The sequence below is a fragment of the Pogona vitticeps genome, chromosome 2 (assembly GCF_051106095.1).
Source record: "Pogona vitticeps strain Pit_001003342236 chromosome 2, PviZW2.1, whole genome shotgun sequence".
Classification (NCBI taxonomy): Eukaryota; Metazoa; Chordata; class Lepidosauria; order Squamata; family Agamidae; genus Pogona; species Pogona vitticeps.
In genome coordinates this window covers 104405286-104425896 of record NC_135784.1, presented here as the reverse complement: position 1 = coordinate 104425896, position 20611 = coordinate 104405286, and the positions used below count along the sequence as shown (strand labels likewise).

The 20611-nt window shown below is 39.6% G+C and overlaps 1 protein-coding gene across 1 annotated transcript in view; it reads right to left on the bottom strand.

The window, feature by feature from the left end:
* Window positions 1-20611, bottom strand: part of PDLIM4 (PDZ and LIM domain 4) — a 75813-nt gene that overhangs the window by 41509 nt on the left and 13693 nt on the right. The window contains exons 2-3 of the mRNA XM_020807791.3: window positions 13668-13819; window positions 1797-1881 (exon numbers count right to left, since the gene is read on the bottom strand). Of these exons, the coding sequence (XP_020663450.3) occupies window positions 1797-1881; window positions 13668-13819 (237 nt within the window). The remainder of the gene's footprint in view (window positions 1-1796; window positions 1882-13667; window positions 13820-20611) is intronic.

Sequence of the window (20611 nt, the reverse complement as noted above, 5' to 3'; positions counted from 1 at the left end):
GGGGAGGAGGCTGTCCTACAGCTGCTCTGGCACCAAACCGTGTGCTGAGAAATTCTAAGAAGCTATCAAGACACAGAACGCTGTGCCCGAATCCACCTTCTCAAGAAAATACGTGCCGCTGGTGCACCAGTCAAATGTAGGCAAAAGCACTCTGGGCCACAACAGCCAGCCACCTGACCCCTCCCCCCAGCAATATCTGCTCCAGAAGTACATTACCTGCCAAATTATCAATATGACCTATTAATGGAAACGCAATCCCATTTGGAACTGGTGGCCTGTGTTTTCTGGTTGGTCCCACAATGCCCATGCTTTGCCAGCAAAGAGACATCAAATCATCCATAGCATAACAGATGAAACCATTAAGTGCAGAAAAATCTCTCCTGGTGGCTCATGGTAACAGTGCTGAAAACTCTACTTCTTTCCAGGGCAGCAGCTAATGCAGAGCAGCGAGGTCAGTGTAAATCCCCTTCATCTCCTCTGTTGTTGTACTCAGTTACCTTTCTAGACTGTTAAGATATACAATCAAACCACAGGATTTTGTTTCTAAACTCTGGTTCTAACTCTAAATGGCAAGTCTATCATCCTGTACCTGCAGTCCAGAACCTCTAATGCCTAAACTGGGTGATGTTGTGATTTGCTGTCACTGCGTGCAGACTTAAATCACTGTAGCCCTTTAGGGCTGGTGTACGGGGTGATGAACCACATAAAGTCACTCTAGATGTGATTGGGATAAAATTGTTAGACCACCTCTTAGAAACAGTGTTACGTCATCCTGTCCAAAGCGGAGATTTTGATGTTGCAGATTAAAAAAGAGGGTCAGTAAGAGTTCACGACTCATTGTTCTGCTTTTTATCTCGGAATACTTAAAAGCCTTCGTCGTAGTTTAGTCATTCAGTCATGTCTGACTCTTCGTGACCCCATGGACCAGAGCACGCTAGGCCCCCCTATGTTCCACTGCCTCCCGGAGTTGGGTCAAATTCATGTTGGTTGCTTCGATGACACTGTCCAACCACCTCATCCTCTGTCGTCCCCTTCTCCTCTTGCCTTCACACTTTCCTAACATCAAGGTCTTTTCCAAGGATTCTTCTCTTCTCTTGAGATGGCCAAAGTATTGGAGCCTCAGCTTCAGGATCTTAAAAGCCTTACTATGGTTCTAAAGCTAAAACTAGACAATACAGCGAGCACATCGTGAGAAATGGAGCTCCCTTATGTGATCTAAAGCATCTATTTATTCTAGAATGAATTTTTCATATCATTCTGTGTTACAAATTAGCATAGTTTTATTTTGTAAGTGGTCACCAGGAGGAAAACATAGATTTCATTTACAAATCTGATTATTCCGACATGTTCTTTTGAAGTGACTGTGTGCCTAGCACTGAAATACTATAATAATGGGAAACATGCATTTCCTTCAGCGTGTCGTTTAACCCTAATCAAGATCAATGGTATGAAGATTTTAGCAGATGAAAGGGGGAATACAACAGATACAGAGGTGGTTTAGACAGAATTGGATCAGAGCTCAAATTTTCATTTTGCTATGAAACTCTCTAGATTACCGTGGACTAATAACACAGGCTCTTTAGGTTTCGCCTACCTTACAATGCTGTAGTAAATGTAAATGGCATACATAGAAAAACTGTATGGGTTTAGTAAAGCTAATTCTTTTTTCAATTTTTATAACCATGCATCCTATAACTATTATTCAGGGAATTGACATTTTCTGTTGTGCAAGGAGATAACATTCCTTTTTATATTGTAAAACAGTAAAAACTGTTAAAAGCAGGAGTGCCACATACCTGTGGTTCTGGTTCTACATTGACTCGGTAAGCTTGTGCCTTTCCATCTTCTAAAATATTAGGGGACCACACCTTGCTTTCAGCCCTGAAAAGATAAATCCAAAGTAGCATGTTTGCTATACAACAATGTAGCATGTCATTTATTCTCAAGGAATTTGAACCTGAATTCAGGATTCTCTCTCTCTCTTTCTTTCTCCTTCTGTCACACCTACACATACACCCCACACCAAATCAAAAGTCTGAAAAAATAATAATAAAACTTAAATGCTATTTATTATGCACTATGTTCACACCATATTGAAATGTAACTATACACACATATCCTGATGCACAGCCCACTTCATTCACTGAAAATTTCTTTCTGAAACAAACATGAAGGCAGCAAGGTAGGAACTAGCAAACTGTAGAATTGTATCTTACAATGACCCAAGCATGTCACCTTTTATTTTCCAAATTATGCCAGGTTATTCCTTCTCTTGGAAGGCTATTAAAGGGACCAAAGGAACTTCACTAAAGGCTCAGATTGCATGTGCTTGGTTTATAGGTATATAACTGAATTCCATCTATTTTTCCTCACCAGGTAAACTCTGATGGCATTTAAAAAGGAAACAGTACAATTTATTTACAGAGCAGGAACATAATGGCCAAAATCCTATTGCTTGATGTAGTAAATCACACTAGAGCAGGCCCACTGAATCAATGGAGAGTCAACTTAGTGAGTCAACTCTTCTATAAATATCATTGGTTCAACGGATTTACTCTAGTGCTATTTACTCCTCTAGTTTGATTTTCTAATCAACAGGATTTTGGCCATTAGGAAAACATACTAGCTGGTTAACTAATAGCATTAATTTCTTTTGTTATTCCTGTATTTTTTTTTAAAAAAAAACCCTTTTCCTAAACTAGGCCAAAGAGATGGGAGTGTGTCTCTCATATATCATCAACCTTTCCTTAACAAAAAATGGAATCTGTTTCATTCTGTTTTACAAAGAGGCTTTTGTATCTAGCTGCATCTCCTTCACCACTATCACAAGTCTACAATGGTTTACCGCAAATGTATTACAGTGCTCTAATAGAGGTATGCACAGTTTTGCACAATATAGACAAATCAGTATTAATCTTTTAACCATAGTTAAGACACTGTCTCCACTCTTGGACACAAGTTGCAACTAGTACTCACTTTTGTGCCACTATGAAGTCACTGTAGATGAAGCCTATGAAGCCGAGTTTCCTGACTAACCTCATTTGCAAAGACCCTGACGTGGCTATGTAAAAAAGCACTTTTTGAGACCAGTAGCTCACTGTAAACTGAGGAAATTTAATTTTAAGATAACATCTATAAAAGAGGTTTTGTGTGAATTCGCAAAACACTCCTTTTGAAAGACATTTTTCTGGTCCAGGAACAATCTATACTGCACAGAAAAGGGAAACCTGCCTTCTGTTCTGTCTATAATCCATATTACAGACAAGGACAACAGGTGAGTTTAAAATTATGATAGCAAAACAACAACGGAAACCAATAGTGCTGCAGGAATAATTTAAATGTTTGATTTCTGTTCCAGGAATCACTTATACTGTACAGCAAAGGTTGGACAATGGCAGTGAGTGGGATAAAAAAATCTGTCTCTGTTACATAGGTATCAGAGACTCACATGGCCATGGTTAAAAACAATTAGTAATTATATCTGCACCAAACTCCAGATTTTCAGTATATTGCTGCAGCTGATTAATATGTTCATTAAAGGAGTCCATGGTACTTCAAATGCTCATTAGAGGGCTCTGAGGATAGAGGAACACTTGTAGCCCTAAAATACTATTGATACTATTTGGCTCCTTCTGAAATTTTTGTTGCATTCTGTGAAATGTGCAGTTGTGAAATGTATGGTTTCTGGTACGAGTCACCATTCATTCCCACAAAAAACATGGGCATACACTTGTTACAGCAAATCAATTAACAAAATACTATTTTTCAATAAATAAATATATAGTCTTCACATGGTTCCAGTTATCTTGAAGTAACTTATTTTGAATGCAGCAGTGTACTTTCTCTGAAGTTGATAGCTCGACTTATTTTATCTTCAATATCTCTTGTGTTTTCACCAGGCAGAGTGCGAGTGGTGGAGCCCAACGAAAGCACTGCCTGAACAGAGCACAGAAACACTTTCATAAGAAGTATTCACACTTAAGACACTTATTTACTTCACTTTTTATTGTACTAACAAAGAACACTTCTTGGGGGGGGGGTGTTTATAGTTTTACTTTTTATTTTACTATTTAAGTTTGCCTGACACTATTTTCAGGATAGTATGTTCTTAAAATATTACACAGATTGTCTCATTGGTTGTGCTAAAAAATTTTGCACTTGACAGTAATCTTGACATCTACTTCACAATTCTCGACCCATGCATAATTCCTTATCATTTTTGTTTAATTGCCACAGACAACCACAGTACCAGTCTAATTTAATCTTTGTTTAGTGAAACAAACAGGGGCCATGTGGAATCGTGACAAACACAAATAAACAAACAGCAAGATAGGTGGCAAAAACCATTTTGAATCCTACACTAAGATGTTCCTCTTCCATTTCATCCGCTGTCCCAGTTACATGGAGAGAACCTCCTCAAAAGCTTCTCTGAACAGCTCGGTTTTAAAGAGTTTTTTGAATGCATGAAGGGGGGGGGCGCCTGCTGTAATCTCCTGAGGGAGAGCATTCCATAAGGAAGGTGCCACTGCTGAGAAAGCCCAGTTTCTAGTTTCCTGAGGTGTCAGCACCTGTAGGCATGAGGTTCTGTGAAGACTGAGTCAGATGGGCAGCAGAACTTGGTAAAACACATTCAGACAAATAATGAGGCCCCACAATGTTTAGGGCTTTGTGTGTTAGAACCAAAGCTTTATACCTGGCATGGAAGCAGACCGGTAACCAGTGCAGGCAGAGCAGAATTGGGGTGATATGGCCAAGCTTCCTTAACCCAGTGATCAACCTGGCTGGTGCATTCTAGACCTCCTGAAGTTTCCATACTAGATTCAAAGGAAGCTCCGCCTAGAGTGCATTACAGTAGTCATTTTTCAAGACTATCAATGTGTAGACCAATGTTGCTAGTGACCTGTTATCTAGGTAGGGACACAGATGGGTGATTCGCCAAAGCTGACAAAAGAGAGAGTGGACCACAGCGAAGACCTGTCTTTCCACGGTCAATGCTGGGTCTCAGATCATGCCCAGACTGCACACCTGATGTTTAACAGGCAGGGTAAATCCCCCATGTTTAGGGGAAATATTCCCCCCCCCCCAGAGGTAGGTGGCCCCTCTGACAACACGATCTCCATCTAATTTGGATTCAGCTTCAGCATATTCTTCCTTGTCAAATTCAGAAGTGCAGTCAGGCAGCTCTCTAGGCATCTGATGGCATCCACTGTAGATGAATTAAAGGAGAGATACAACTGTGTATCATCTACATACTGATGGCATAAAGCTCCAAATCTCCTCATGACCTCTCCTAGCAGCCTTATGTAGATGTTAAACAACATTGGGAAGATGATTGATCCCTATGGGACCCCCACAATTGAGAAATCATGGAGTTGAAACAGCTTCCCCAAGCTGCACACTCTGGAGTGGATCCTCAAGGAAAGACTGGAGCCAGCTTCATGAAAGGCCACTGATTCCTCCAACCCTAATAGTCTATCCAGGAAGCTACTGTGGTCAATGGTATCAGAGGCAGCTGAGAAATCAAAGAGAACCAACAGGGGCATATTACTTGGTTTAGGCTCTCTTAACAGGTCATCATGCAGCACATGCAGAACCATTTTGCAGGCTGAACCCAGCCTGGAATGTGTCTAATGAGTTGGCTTCTTCAAGGAATGCTTGCAATTAGTCTGCCACCACCCTCTTGATCAACTTGCCATTAAACTGAATATTTGTGACAGTCTAAAGATGTTTAGATTGCCTGGTACTAAATCTGACTTTTTAAAGAATTGGCCTCAGAACTGGGACCCAAAGCGGTGTACAATGTAGTTTCTTTTTTTTTAAGCTAAAATGTAATATATTACAAATATTAAAATAACATTAAATTCATATTATTAAAATGCAACTACATTTTTTTAAAAACCCTAAATACTCACAACAAAATACTGATAATAGTTTGCCTTAAAAATAGGGAGGGAAAATTAAAACAGCACAGCAGCTAAAACACAGTACTGTACCAAAGGCCTATTTAAATAAAATAAAACATGTCTTGTTTTCTAATAATCATTCTTAAATAAAATTGCTGATGAGCATTTGTGTCTTCCCAGGACCATAAGCTGCATAATTAAAAGCAAATCAAAACAAGCAAGCTGAGGCGACATGTGTAATTTATATTTTCAGTGGCATGCTCTCTGAAAACATGATGTTTTCATATATAGTAATACCTTGCATATTCATCAATATCTTTCAGTTATACTAAGAAAAAATATACAGGATGTCAGCGGCAAATGACCCCACCCTGTACTCCTTTTGTGTGGAAATGAGTTGGCAAGAAGAGACCAACATAACATGCGTGCTAGCCATGCCAATGATAAATCATAAACCACCCAAACTACTTCTTCTAGGCACTCTGCATATTGTTATTCAGCAATCCAGCTTTCTATAACCTCGTGACCTCCAGATGGGATAGGCTACAAGTCATCCTCCAGACTGGCATAAAAAGAACATTAGGTCTGGGAAGGCTGATAAAACTGATACACTCTTTTGGAAAGCCTCGGCATATGGAAAGCCAGAGGCCCATGTTTTTCTATTCTGTATATTAAATAATGGATTGAGATGGTTTTCTATACTTTGGGAAGGAAAAGCAAAGCAAAAAGCAGAATGTGCTGCTTATATACCACCGCACAGCACTTGAAGTGCTTAAAGCAGCTTCGGTTACCCATAATATTGACCGATAATAAACCTTATTAAAACAAATACTTTCAGTCCTCTGAATGTAATAGCTAAATAAATAATCTGCATTACATTCAGTGAACCATACATAATTGATGCAGAACCACGTTAAATATTAAGAGAAACCTTTTGCTTAAACATCTGCTAGAGACTTGTCATTTTAGTCTCCTTTGGACACAGAAAGACAATAAATGAAACCCATATTTTACTCTACACTGGCTAAGAATAGACACAGAAACACAAAGTCGATTTATAGCCAAAATTGTTGTGCCAAAACTCAGGCCCATCACTTATTTCTCTTATATAAACTAGTAATTATGTGCTACTGTTATATAATGCTGGATCTGAAGACCATTCGCCCTGAAATCTGCTACATTTCAAGGAAACATCTAGGTAATTCTTCCCAAATTGTGCAAGTAACCATAAATGACTCACTTCCATAAATGAGCTGCATTTGAAGCTACTCAGAAATTTCTACTACCCTATAACAAATGGGCTACTGTCTTATACTTATCCAGTCAATGTACTGTAATTCATGAAGAGTCTCACATATCCATGAGTTAATCCATGGGATTTAAGAACTTTAAGAGGAACACTTCAGTGAAGAGTTGCTTTTACCCACATGAAGCTGCCTATGCAATGTGGTCATTTCCAGAGACCCCCCCTCTATGCTCTTGACCCTGAGATATGACCCAGGAGTAGAGATAGGATTGTGTCTTAGCTTTGCAATTACCTTCCCTGAGAGTTTGCTTTGTGTTGATACTGATACATTTGATACTGGGCTTTGAATTTTTCCAAGAGGTTTCTATACAGATATTTGTCTTAAATCTATGTTACGCTGGGATTCTCTGTCATGATACTAACTAGGGTTATTTTTAATTTTCTTCACTCTACCTTTGAAGATTCTTTTTCAAATAAGAACTTCTCATTGACCCCTGATATGACTGAAAAATATGATATGTAAATAGAACAGAGTGCTATTCAATTGAAATCCCTCAAAACATTAACGAAAGTACAGTCCTGACTGAAATTATAAAAAATTTTGCTGTTTACTCCCACTTTTCATGATCAAAATCTTCTTTTAATGTTGATGTGGAAATATTCTCTATAATAAAATCAGCTAAAATCTCCAGTGGAAAGGCACAGGTTGAGCACAGGGAGATGTGGTGAATCTGTATATAACATAATAGGAATAAAGGGAATGGAATAAAGGATAGTGGGTAGAAAAACAGCTGCCAGAGGTTGAAAGATGTTCATTGAGATGTGTCCTTTTTGCTTGTCATGACCATTAATCACACAGTCATAGCTGGGTATCCAAGGAACCTTATTTGGCAAAGAATGAGCAGCACCAAATTCCATGGGGATTCACTCAGCAGACAGAACGAGAAACAAATCTGTAAACAAAGTTATTTCCATCAGCCTTCAGAAGTCTCCCTGTCTTCACTCTTTTCCTAACTCTCAGTAAACAGAAAATAGTGAAATTATATTGTTACTGTTTTTCAAAACCCAGATTTTTGGTTACACTTCTCACCCTGACCCCACCACCCAGACTTTCCGTTGGGTGGAAAAAAACAAAACAGAATATGTCAAGGACATAAACAGGAAAGCAGTCACATTATTCATTGATAGGAATGCAATTGTGTGAGAACAGTGTCTCAAAAGTGCAGGAACCATTTGCCCACACTGTAGAGAACTGCCTGACCACGGTGTCTCTGTCTATGTTTGTAGAAGTTTATTTTGGATCCACTCTTACTGAGTCAATAAATTAAAATCTTGAGGCCAACTAAGCTATCAGTTGGGAATCTGACCCACAGCACTCATCTTTTAAGAAAGAGAAACACATACGACATTCCTCTGAACAGAGGAAAAATGCAAGTACAATGAAGATAATGTTCCTGCTTGGCCTTGGCCAACTCCAGACCAGGTTATCTGAGGTACATCCTTCTCGTGCACTCGACAATCTGGGGAGGGGGGGGTACTTACCATACAGTTAACCAAACGAAGTTTGTGTAGTCATGGGGAGATGAGGATTTCCTGGGTTGTGGTGCTCATGCACATGGAATGATATCCCTATTGAGATCAAGAGGCCTCCCATTGTAGGGTGTTTCTACCCAGCACCTGATGTTTTATTTGCTTGCTCAGACATCTTTCTGTTTGCTCACCTGCTCGGGTAACAATTTAACTGATTTTAATAAATATTTTATTATTCTAAGATTATAATTTATTATTATAACATTTTATCATTGCTTTGTTATATGCTTTGTGATTGAGTTGAAGCAGTATGGGATATGTAGTCAGAGAAATGTAAGATGGAGTCAGAAAGGTTCTGTGTGAAGATGATTTGAGACACATTGGAATGTGCTTTTCTAAGTGCTATGAGAGTGTTTTTCTGAAGACCGGTACAGCGTGGTTCAAGATAAAGCTGAAGGTCATACAAGGAGCCCATGAAAGACTCAACATTCTGAGCTAATTTGAGAAGAGATAAAACACCTGGATTTTCATGGGAATTGAGGGAGGAGGAAGATGTTATAGCCCCTTGAGGCTAATCAGTTAACAGCCATGAATTGTCAAGAAGAAGGGAGGAGTTAGAGAATGTAGAAAATGGATGATGGGTTATGTGGAAGAAGTTCAGAAGTTCTATTCCATGATGATGGGAGATAAAAAGAACTTGATGATTTGAGTATATGGCTTTAAGGAGAAAGAATGTAAGTGGAGAGAAAGAAGGAGGTGGGGCTAGCCCACCTTAGGCCAGCTTAGTAGTGTTTATTATTTTAATGGGTATTAGTTATTTTATTTAACTGTAATGATCTTTGAATATGTTCTTTATGCTAAAGCCTGAGCAATATACAGTGGTGCCTGGCATGGCGAGGTTAATCCGTTCTGGATTAACCATCGCTACTCGGAAACATCGCTAAAAGGAATAGAAAAACCCATTGGTTCGTTTAATGCGCTCTAATGGGCCCCAAACTCACCGTTCAGCGATGTTCCTCCATAGTGCAGGCATTTTCGCGCCCTCAGTAAGTGAGGGCAGGGCGGGAAAATGCTGTGCATGGCCATTTTGGGTCTTCCGGCGGCCATTTTGGAACCGCCGATCAGCTGTTCCCCCGACATCGCAATGTGAAGATCGGTAAGCGAAATGCTTACCGATCTTCGCAAAGCGATTTTTGCCCATTGGAACCATCGGTATGCGATCGCATTAGCGATCCCAAAAAACGGATCGCTATACGAATTCATTGTTAAATGGTGCGCTCGTTATGCAAGGCACCGCTGTAAACTGATTCTATGAAACTCTATTTTTCTAATAAAAATTAATTATAAGAAATCCTTACAAAGGACTGGTCTTTTGAACAGCAGGGTCTGGCTAATTCCAAGGGAGAGGCGAAGGCCACAAACTAGCTATCGTTAAGAGTCCTACCTAACTGAGCTGTTGTGAATTCTAAGAAATCACAAAGCCCATGTGTCTGTACTTGCAGATTACTAAGCAAAAATAAAGTGTTCTTTTAAGGTCAGACTTGTTCAAGGGGCTTACGCTACGCACTGCTGAGGTCTTGCGAAGGTGGTAGGTAAGTGGCCTGTCGAACTCTCTGACTGAGTGCTAAGCTCCTTAGGGAGACTTGGACACTACAGGTTTTTATTGTATCTTCTGGTTTTGACGTTCTTATACCTCACAGACATTTAAAAAACAAACAAAACATCATCATAAATTCTAAATGAGTTTATGTGGAAGTGATCAAGGAACTCAGAATTTCTGAAAACAAGAAATTTAAAGTAAATGCACTCTGAACTCCTCATCTTTGACTATAAAAATAACAGCAATTTCCTGTTCACAAAGCATACAGATACTTTACATAGGAAACAGGCATAAAGGGTGCTCAGTCCATGAAAGGATTTGAACATGGGAGGTCTGACTTAATTATTACTAGGACAGCTTCCTGATACAATTGGCTTCACTTGTCTTTTGAGAAACACTGCTCCACGAGGATGACTCATGTCCAGTCACAAAATAAGCCTGGACCTGACTTTAGCAGTGACTAACTTTATTGGCCAGACAGAATGGCTTGGAACTGAAGCTGAGAAATATAAAAACCATGTCACTCAGATGTTTAATTTCATCCAGACTAAAAACAGAATTAGTAAACGTGTTACTGTAGTTACTCTGCCTACTGTACAAAATAAACAGCTTGACTTTTTCCACTTGTAAGGACCTTTCATTCTTTATTTAAAAAAACTACTTTGGAAGAAGATGTGTTACAGATGTAAATTGTGCAGAGATGTTTATCGTAAGTATTCATAAATGCTTACTCTGGTTCAGAAACTTACTAGTGTCCTTTTGTATGGAGAAGTGAATGGGCCAAAAAGCCCTGGAAAGAATCCTTGACCTGCACAGTAGTCCTCTGTGCAAGCAGTTGCACAGTCCCCAGGTTTGCATGAAGAAGTACTGTATAACTGGATACCGCCGTGCAAAAGCTTGGAAAATGCCCAGCTGCTCATGCAATGCACTGTGACCGGAAAGAATTAACAGGAGTCTGTATCTTCTAGTAACATCAGAAAGTTCTGGAGAATAAGCGAACTCTTAAGAAGGGAAACAGCCCATTCAGTAACAGGGCCAGCCTTGCCATTAGACAGACTAAGATGGCTGCCTCACAGGGGAGGAAGAGATAGTAAGGGGCCGGAAGGCTGGACTGTGTGATGCAGAGGGTGTACCCGCTAAGCTGTTTGCTGTCTGTTTAGTGACATACATACACTGTCTGATGTACTACTCTCAGAGTTTAATTCCATTGACAATCTGATCAACTTTTCTGCACAGAGTCCAGCCTCAGTCTTTGCTTCAGGAAGTAACACGTCTTAGACAAGCCCTATGCAACAGGGCTGTGGATAAGGAAGGTGCTGATACAGACTCCCAACAGTTTGAAGCACTGGAGAATAAAATATTTCAGATGAAAACTAAAACTGAAAAAAGGAGAGTGAACATACTGTATTTGAGATTTGTAACCATTTGTCAATCTAGTTTTCATCAAAATCTTGCTTGCTGTCATTCAGAAATGAGCTAGTTAAAGCAGTATGACAACACATACGCTACTGAAAGCAGGACACCATGTTGTCTCTACACATTTCGGCCCATCCAATCACAGCTACCATATCTCAGAACTGCCGTGACGCAGATAAACCAACACACTTGTACATCTAATTGCCTTAAACTATATGAGTGATATTGTTAGAAGAGAAATCTCAGGGCAATCTGCCTGCATATATGTAGGATTCCAATAGTTAAATTAACTGAAATAGAGGAGGACTGACTTTGTGTTTATTTTTTAATACAGTGTGTTCTATTGCTAACTGTCTTTAGAACATAGGCATTTAATTGCAATACTCACTCCCTATTTAATGTCTAAGCTTGGGGTAGGTGACCCATGAGAGTCCGGGGTGTGTGTGTCTTTTTTGCCCTTCTCTGGATCTGGAGAAGTGTGTAGTTTCTTATGACATGTCTGTTCCTCAAAGCCCCACTCCCTGCAACATCTGCCCTCCTCCCCAAAATAGAAACTATGCACGAAATGGAGCCTGAGGCTGGCAGTTCAATTCACCTCAGTCAATTCACCACTATGCCTCTAGGTATAAGAGCCAGTCTGTTTATGCTTTGGCAAGCTGCACAGTTCCAGGGTGCCCTCCAGAAAAAGTCAATAGTTAACCACTGCTGAATACTGTTTACCCACAAGACACTGGTCACCTTAAGTCAGAATTGACTTGACAGCACATAGTTATAATTGTTATGTGTTATATCCTCCATGGAGAAATAAATATGCACTCAAGCAGGGTACGAAATGCCTAAGGAGATCAAAGACCAACTGTCCCATGTTTGTCAGGAAAACTCTGAGGAATATCTGGGTGTCCAGGTCTTTCTAGTCCTCCCTGTAGCTACACACCTACACTAAATCATGTGTATTTTTGAACTTTACAATATAATCTATAAATGCTAAGATATTTCTTCGGGATCAGCACTGGCCAGTATCAGGGACAAACTTGGGAATAATGATGGGGTTTGATAAACTAAAAGCAATAATGTTTTCAGCCCTAGTACCAAACAATACTTGTTAGTCTCAAAGGTGCCACAGAATCCTCCATTGTTGTTGCTGCCAAATGCTAACATAGCTACTACCCTGAATCAATTTTTGGATTTTTTTTTCTTTTAAGGATCTACAGGTTTTCTCTAACAGCTCTAGATGCTAAGAACTGCCTCCAAGTCTTCTGTTCAGTGACTTCTGACTTTGCTGATGTGGTTTTCCTTCTACTTTCCTAATTTTGCCTTTCCAAAGGCGAAGACCCTACCAGGGAAAGGTGGAGTACAGCAGATGGCACTTTTCATTTCCCATTATTTTCAGGAAAAAAACTAGGAGCTTTCTGAACATAAGCCTGCATTGCCCATGTGAATGTTGGGATCACTTGCTGAGTAAATCCAGTGCAGAGCTGGGGTGCTTAAGACTCATTGATTGCCATGGGCTTGAGTGTACCAAAGTGCAGGCTGGATTTAGGCTTGTAACATTTAATACCTCCTGTATAAGCAGACTGCGTCAGCAGGAAGGTAAAAAAGAGTCCCATATTACCATATTTATTTATTTATTTATTTATTTATTTATTTATTTATTTATTTATTTATTTATACCCCGCCCCATTAGACCATATATTGATGGTAATGATGTAAAACCTAGAAGTCAATTTATAACCGCCACTTCTATGTTTATATGTATTATTTCTTCACATCAAAAGAAGTCGTGAGAATCAAACTAAGTGCTAGGTTAAGAATAAAACAGTGGGTGTACCTGTAGGTATTTAAAACTATAATATGCAGGAAACATGGACATGGAGTCCAGCACACATTCAGTATTTACAGACACACTGACTCTGTGGACAAATGTAGAGTCTCAGCATGAAAAAATAGCCAGTAAACACAGATAGTTAGTTACCTGTTCACAGACAGTGTCAGCTGGTCCAGACATGCTTTGATCTTGTTTTGTGCTTCTAGATGTGTCATGTTTTCTGTGCTCTCACCATTAATTGACAGAATGACATCACCCGGACAAAGGTTGGCAAGAGCAGCTTTACTTCCAGGATTAATCTATGAAAGAGAGAGATAAGCTATAATGTTTTGATAACAGGATATTCATATTTGTTCTTCAGGGTTTGGGATTGGAGGAAAAACCACATCAAGGACAAAATTTAATGGAACTAAATAAAGCAACATAGTTATTCGAAAGATAGTATTCTTAGAGCTGCTTTTAGTGAACAATTTTGAACTCTGATGGCCAGCGTACAATCTTTTCTCAGGAAAACTGCTGGTCAAACTTTCTCTACCATACAAGGTCCAGATGCATTAAGAATATGATTAAAAGGTGAAGGATTGTGTTGGATCTCACTGGAAAACGGTTGCTCTGCTGGGTGCAATCTGATTTAAAGTGACTCTTCCATGCACACATAATCCAATACCTATCATTCCAGCCCACTCCAAAAAAGGTTAGCCACCGGACTAGACCTACTGCTGAGCCTAAAAAGGTCCAAATGAGCAGGAAAAGGGTCGGGCTAGTAAGCAATTTCCTATATGTTGTTTAGTCCCCAGAAAACAGATTGAACATGACTGTGGCACAAGCAGTCCAAAATAGGATCTAAAATGTCATTTGATTGCACCTGGAGTCCACCTTACTCTCTCTTTTCCTCTCTCTTCTCTGAATGTTCTTAATAATATGACCAGTTTTATACTTGTTCTTGACTTAATCTGCTCAGTAGCTTGAAGCTCACAGTACATACAATCCTATATATTAGCTCTACATACAGTACAATTATTTTGAACTTGGATCCACTGGAGTCAATGTGACACACCAGCATTGAAAGACAGTAAAAAGCCAAAAATGCTTAGGACATTTGCTTCCTCTGCACATTGAAACACTATGTATGTTTGCCAGAGCAAAACTCAAAACATCAGAAACCATTGGTGTTCTGGAGGTACATTTTCAGGGTTTTGCAAACCAGGTGAAATGGGATTCCAGTTTCCTTATTTGCCTCTTTAGAGTAACTATATCAACAGTAAAGGAATAGAGCTCTCCACATCCAAGGACAATTTAATGTCCACTATAAAGAAGCATTACAAGTGTATAATTTATAAAAATGTAACTATTGAAACACAGCCATTTGGCTTCAAAATTTGATTGTCCAAAACTGTTGTATAATTATACTGGTTAAAGGGACATGGCAGATTGCTGCTAATTAGCAAGTTCCTGCTTGGATTCCCCATTGTGCACCAGTCAGGTTACTTGGTCTTGGTCTAGGAATCCAAGCAGAGACTCATTAACTAGTGAGTTTCCCTTTTGCTGGCATAATGACGCAAAAGGATTCTGGCTATCATGTATTTCTCTCTTCCTCTACCACTCTCAAATGTGGGCACTGCAGATTCAATCTGACACTTCAAATCTAGAAGCCCTCCAGAAACTGAAGCAGAATACAAGCAAATACAGTACAAGCAAAAGTGTGTCAGAAATTCCAAAGAATTACATAATGGAACAGAAAGAAATCACTCATTCTTTAGCAAGGAGTAGAATATTTAGGAAGGAGTAGAATATTAAAATGTAGCAAGGAGTAGAATATTAATATTCCCCTTCATGGATTGCTGCCTTGTTGTGAAGGGGGCTTGAGTAATTCAGACAAGCTATGGGCTATGCCGTGAAGGGACACCTCAGAAAGACAGGTCATAGTGGAGAGTTCCGACTAAACACAATCCACCTGGAGCAGGAATTGGCAAGTCACTCCAGTATCTTTGCCAAGAAAACTCCATGGACAGAAATAAAAGACTAAAAGATATGATGCTGGAAGATGAGCCCCTCAGGTCAGACGGCGTCCAACATTTTACTGAGGAAGAACAGAGGACAAGTACAAGTAGCTCCAGAGCTAATGAAGTGGTTGGGCCAAAGCTAAAAGGAATCTCAGCTGCGGACGCACCTGGAAGTGAAAGGAAAGTCCGATGCTGCAAAGAAAAATACTGCATAGGAACCTGGAATGTAAGATCTATGAACATTGGGAAGCTGGAGGTGGTCAAACAGGAGACGGCAAGAATAAACATTGACATTCTGGTTGTCAGTGAACTAAAATGGACAGATATGGGCGAATTCAATTCAGACAATTATCATATCTACTATTGTGGGCAAGAATCCCGTAGAAGAAATGGAGTAGCCCTGACAGGAAGCAAAAGAGTGGAAAAAGCTGTACCGGGATACAATCTCAAAAATGATAGAATGATTTCAATACAGATCCAAGGCAGACCTTTCAACATCACAATAATCCAAGTTTATGCACCAACCACTGATGCTGAAGAGGCTGAAATTCACCAATTCTATGAAGACTTATAACACCTTCTAGAACTGATACCAAAGAAAAATGTTCTTGTCATTATAGGGGACTGGAATGCTAAAGTAGGGAGGCAAGAGATAAAAGGAACAACAGGGAAGTTTGGCCTTGGAGTTCAGAATGAAGCAGGGCAAAGGCTAATAGAGTTTGGTCAAGAGAACAAGCTGGTCATCACAAACACTCTTTTCCAACAACACAAGAGGTGACTCTACACATGGACATCACCAGATGGGCAAAACCAAAATCAGAATGATTATGTTCTCCGCAACCAAAGATGGAGAAGCAATATACAGTCAGCAAAAACAAGACCTGGAGCTGATTGTGGCTCTGATCATCAGCTTCTTATTGCAAAACTCAAGCTTCAACTGAAGAAAGTAAGAAACACCACTGGGCTAGTCAGTTTTGATCTAAACCAAGTCCCTTATGAATACACAGTGGGGGTGAATTACAGATTTAGGGAACTAGATTTGGTGGGCAGAGTGCCTGAAGAACTTTGGATAGAGGCGTGTAACATTGTACAGGAGGCAGCAACAAAAACCAACCCAAAGAAAAGGAAATGCAAGAAAGCAAAGTGGCTCTCCAACGAGGCCTTACAAATAGCAGAGGAAAAAATAGAAACAAAATGCAAGGGAGATAAGGAAAGTTACAGAAAATTAAATGCTGACTTCCAAAGAATAGCAAGGAGAGACAAGAGAGCCTTCTTAAATGAACAGTGCACACAAATAGAGGAAAATAATAGAAAGGGTAAAAGCAGAGATCTGTTCAAGAAAATTGGAGATATTAAAGGAACATTTTGTGCAAAGATGAACATGATGAAGGACAAAAATGGTAGGGACTTCACAGAAGCAGAAGACATCAAGAAGAGGTGGCAAGAATATACAGAGGAATTATACCAGAAAGATCTGGATGTCCCGGACAACCCAGATAGTGTGGTTGCTGACCTTGAGCCAGACATCCTGGAGAGTGAAGTCAAGTGGGCCTTAGAAAGCATGGCTAACAATAAGGCCAGTCGAGGTGATGGCATTCCAGTTGAACTATTTAAAATATTAAAAGACGGTGCTGTTAAGGTGCTACATTCAATATGCCAGCAAGTTTGGAAAACTCAGCAGTGGCCGGAGGATTGGAAACAATCAGTCTACATCCCAATCCCAAAGAATGCTCCAACTACCGTACAATTGCACTCATTTCACACGCTAGCAAGGTTATGCTTGAAATCCTACAAGGTAGGCTTCAGCAGTATGTGGACCAAGAACTCCCAAAAGTACAAGCTGGATTTCGAAGGGGCAGAGGAACTAGAGACCAAATTACTAAAACACACTGGATTATGGAGAAAGCCAGAGAGTTCCAGAAAAACATCTAGTTCTGCTTCATTGACTACGCAAAAGCCTTTGACTGTGTGGACTACAGCAAACTAGGGCACTGTTCTTAAAGATATGGGAGCACCTGACCACCTTCACTATCTCCGGAAAAATCTCTATGTGGGACAGGACACAACTTAACGACTAAACAACAACAACAACAACAATAGAATATTAAGAGAGAACACTACACATAAATCCAGTGTTTCCCAAATGAATCTTGATTTTGAAGTTCAGACAACATATTGTGTGCTTGACTTACTTACTTGAAAAGCTGGTTTCTTAAATATGGTACTATAATCCTTGGGAATTCTACTCAGCCGGTGTTTTTTAAAAATGCTAAAACTGAACTAACAGAAACACTGTAAGCCAAAGAAAGAAGTGTTCAGATGAGTGGGGAAGGTGCACAAAACCCAGAGGACTAATCAGATTCTTCTACCCAACATTTCTTATCTTCTCCTCTTAGCTGTACAGAGGGACCTCCCAAAAGTTTAAGAAGGGTGTTTCTTTGTCTCTTCAAGTGCAGGGAAGTTGAAAACATTAAGATTCATACAATATGTCTCCATTCCTCTGTGATTAGTATCTCTGATGGTTTCTGTCAGCAAAGCATTCGTACCCCGCACCTCCATTCCATGGCCAAGTGAAAAGGCACACCAGAGTACTGGGAACACAGTGCTTCATGGTAGGAGAGGGATGTCTTGGTAGAGAAACAATAAAGCGTCCTGTCCTCATCTCGTCTGCCCAGTTTGCAGATTAAAAATATGTGGACAATTTGGTGTGGTTTTCTTATTTTGCACTCCTATTCCAGTTCCTGATTTTAACCACAGACAAATAGCTTGTACATTGCCAAATTAATGGCAACACCCTGGAGCACAGTTAATCCAGAGACTCTTTGGGAAACCAAATGAAATCAGGTCCTTCTGCTCAACATTCATCATGGTCAAGCTATAAATGGCTTGGATGCTGGAAACCCCCAGTTTTGATTTTCCAGCTTAACTGATTTGTAACACACTTGGGATCACTTCCTTGGAACCAAAGGCCAAACAAGACATTAATTCCCCCAATTAAAAGAAGCAGTCAACACGGCAGCAACTATTCTAACAGCTTCCTCCAGAGGTGTTATCTTCCCTCACAGCTTTCACTGACTCCTATTTCAATTACCTGTCACTTTCCAGTCATGCGTGAAATATCACACTGTTTATTAAATCTCCTTAGCTCCCCCCTTGCTATTTTTGTGTTAATGCCAAAAATCTTGCAAAGCTTGTAACTCCCTTTGAGGGAGGCTAATGACACATCCTGGTAACATCTGTAGTTGTGTTTTTTTTTTTATAAAACAGAAGAGATACTGCATTCCAAAATGAAACAAAGTTTTCCTTGTAACCACAGGGCGTTTTTTCTGTATCAGAAAAAATACGGTTTTCTCCCCTGAGATGAATTCATAGTGATGTAATATCAGCAGATCAATGGCCAATAAATGTGTGAGGAATTTAACCCCATTTTTACCCTCAACATTCATTCACAACATCTGTTATTGTTTCTGCACAGTCCATAAAAGCTTAAGCCAGAATAGCATTATCTAATGGGAAAGTTCTCTGATGTTTTGGTTAATCTTATCTGCTGTTAATGATTATGACTGCGTTTCTCATGGGATGAATAATCTCTTTCATCTTTAAATATAATCTGTAATATAATTTTTCTATAAGAATAAATTGATAAATATGGATCAGTTACAAAATAGTTTACATATTTACATATCATTGTTTTGCTATATTTATGTATTGCCTTTCTGCCAATGAACAAAAAGCAGTGAACAAATTAAAATAACAGAAGACAAAGGAGAATTATTCTTTGAGGTGGGGGGGGATCCTCAGGAACAGCTAACCTAATCTCTCTGAAATCAGTTTCTTTGTCTTGCTTTTCCCATGTAAATTATAATGCTGTGTTATGCTCTGTACTTTGTTATGCTAACATTTGACTACATAGCTGTTGCTGTATCCGTGGAAAAGGTTCTCATTCAAATCTGTCCAAGCCAGGAATTCAAAGGAGGTCTTAGATATCTCAAAACCCCATGCTTTTAAAAGGATCAATTACTCCTGATGTAGTCTGTAGAGGTAATGACATTAATCACCTTTACAGAAACTTCATCCATGCATGTTACCTTAGAAATGACACAAAATACAGCTTAATATCCCTTATAAAATACTGTACATGAAGGGCTTTGAGCACTGAAAAAAATTACAACTACACTAACAATTATTACTGAAAACTGTTCTGTTGGTTTGATGTGTGAGCAACATGAATAACGATTATTGTTGTTCCAGTACATTAAGCTCACCTCACCCAACCCTGCAATGTATATCAAATGCTTTGTAAGTTCCACTGCAGTCTATGGTACAATATTTCTTTGTGTGAAAAGGCATACAAGCAACAGCTGCACGGCACCTACATGAAAAAAAAAGCCTGGGATCGCACTGCCTCCCTGCCTCCAAGATCCTTACCTTGTACCTTTGGGCTACCCCTCTGATTTTTAGGAAGAACAATTGTGTGGAACACCAAAGTCATTATCTCCCAGTCCCTACCTCATCCTCATAGTTATTTTCTATTTTAAGGCTTATTTGAATTTACCTGAATCACCATTGTGTGCCATCAAGTCAATTCTGAGTTATGGGGACCATTTTTTCAGGCTTTTCCAGGCAGAAAATATTCTGAAGTGCTTTACCATTTCCTTCTTGTGGGGATACCCTGGGATGGTGCAGCTTGCCCAAGGCCACACAGGCTGGGTTTACTTCGCAGAAAGCACAGTGTGGAATTGAACACCTAACCTTTGGCTCCACAGTCAGGTACCTAAGCAACTGAGCTACCCAGCCAGCCAACTGAATAAAGAATTACAATTCTGACCCAAATGTGGAACACAAACAGGACTTCAAAAGAGATCACTTGATAAGTCACAGAAGTTGTAGTAAGCTTTGGAAATGGCAAAGCCCGAAGAAGCAACTGAGATCCTCAACAATATGTTTCAGTAATGGCATGCTTCTGTTAAAAATTAACAGAGAACACTATACAGCTCGTTTCCCCCCTGAAATTTAAGTGCAATTCATCTCACTATTGCACCTTGTTTTTCTTATATGGCAGTATTTTTCAAACAAACAAACAAACAA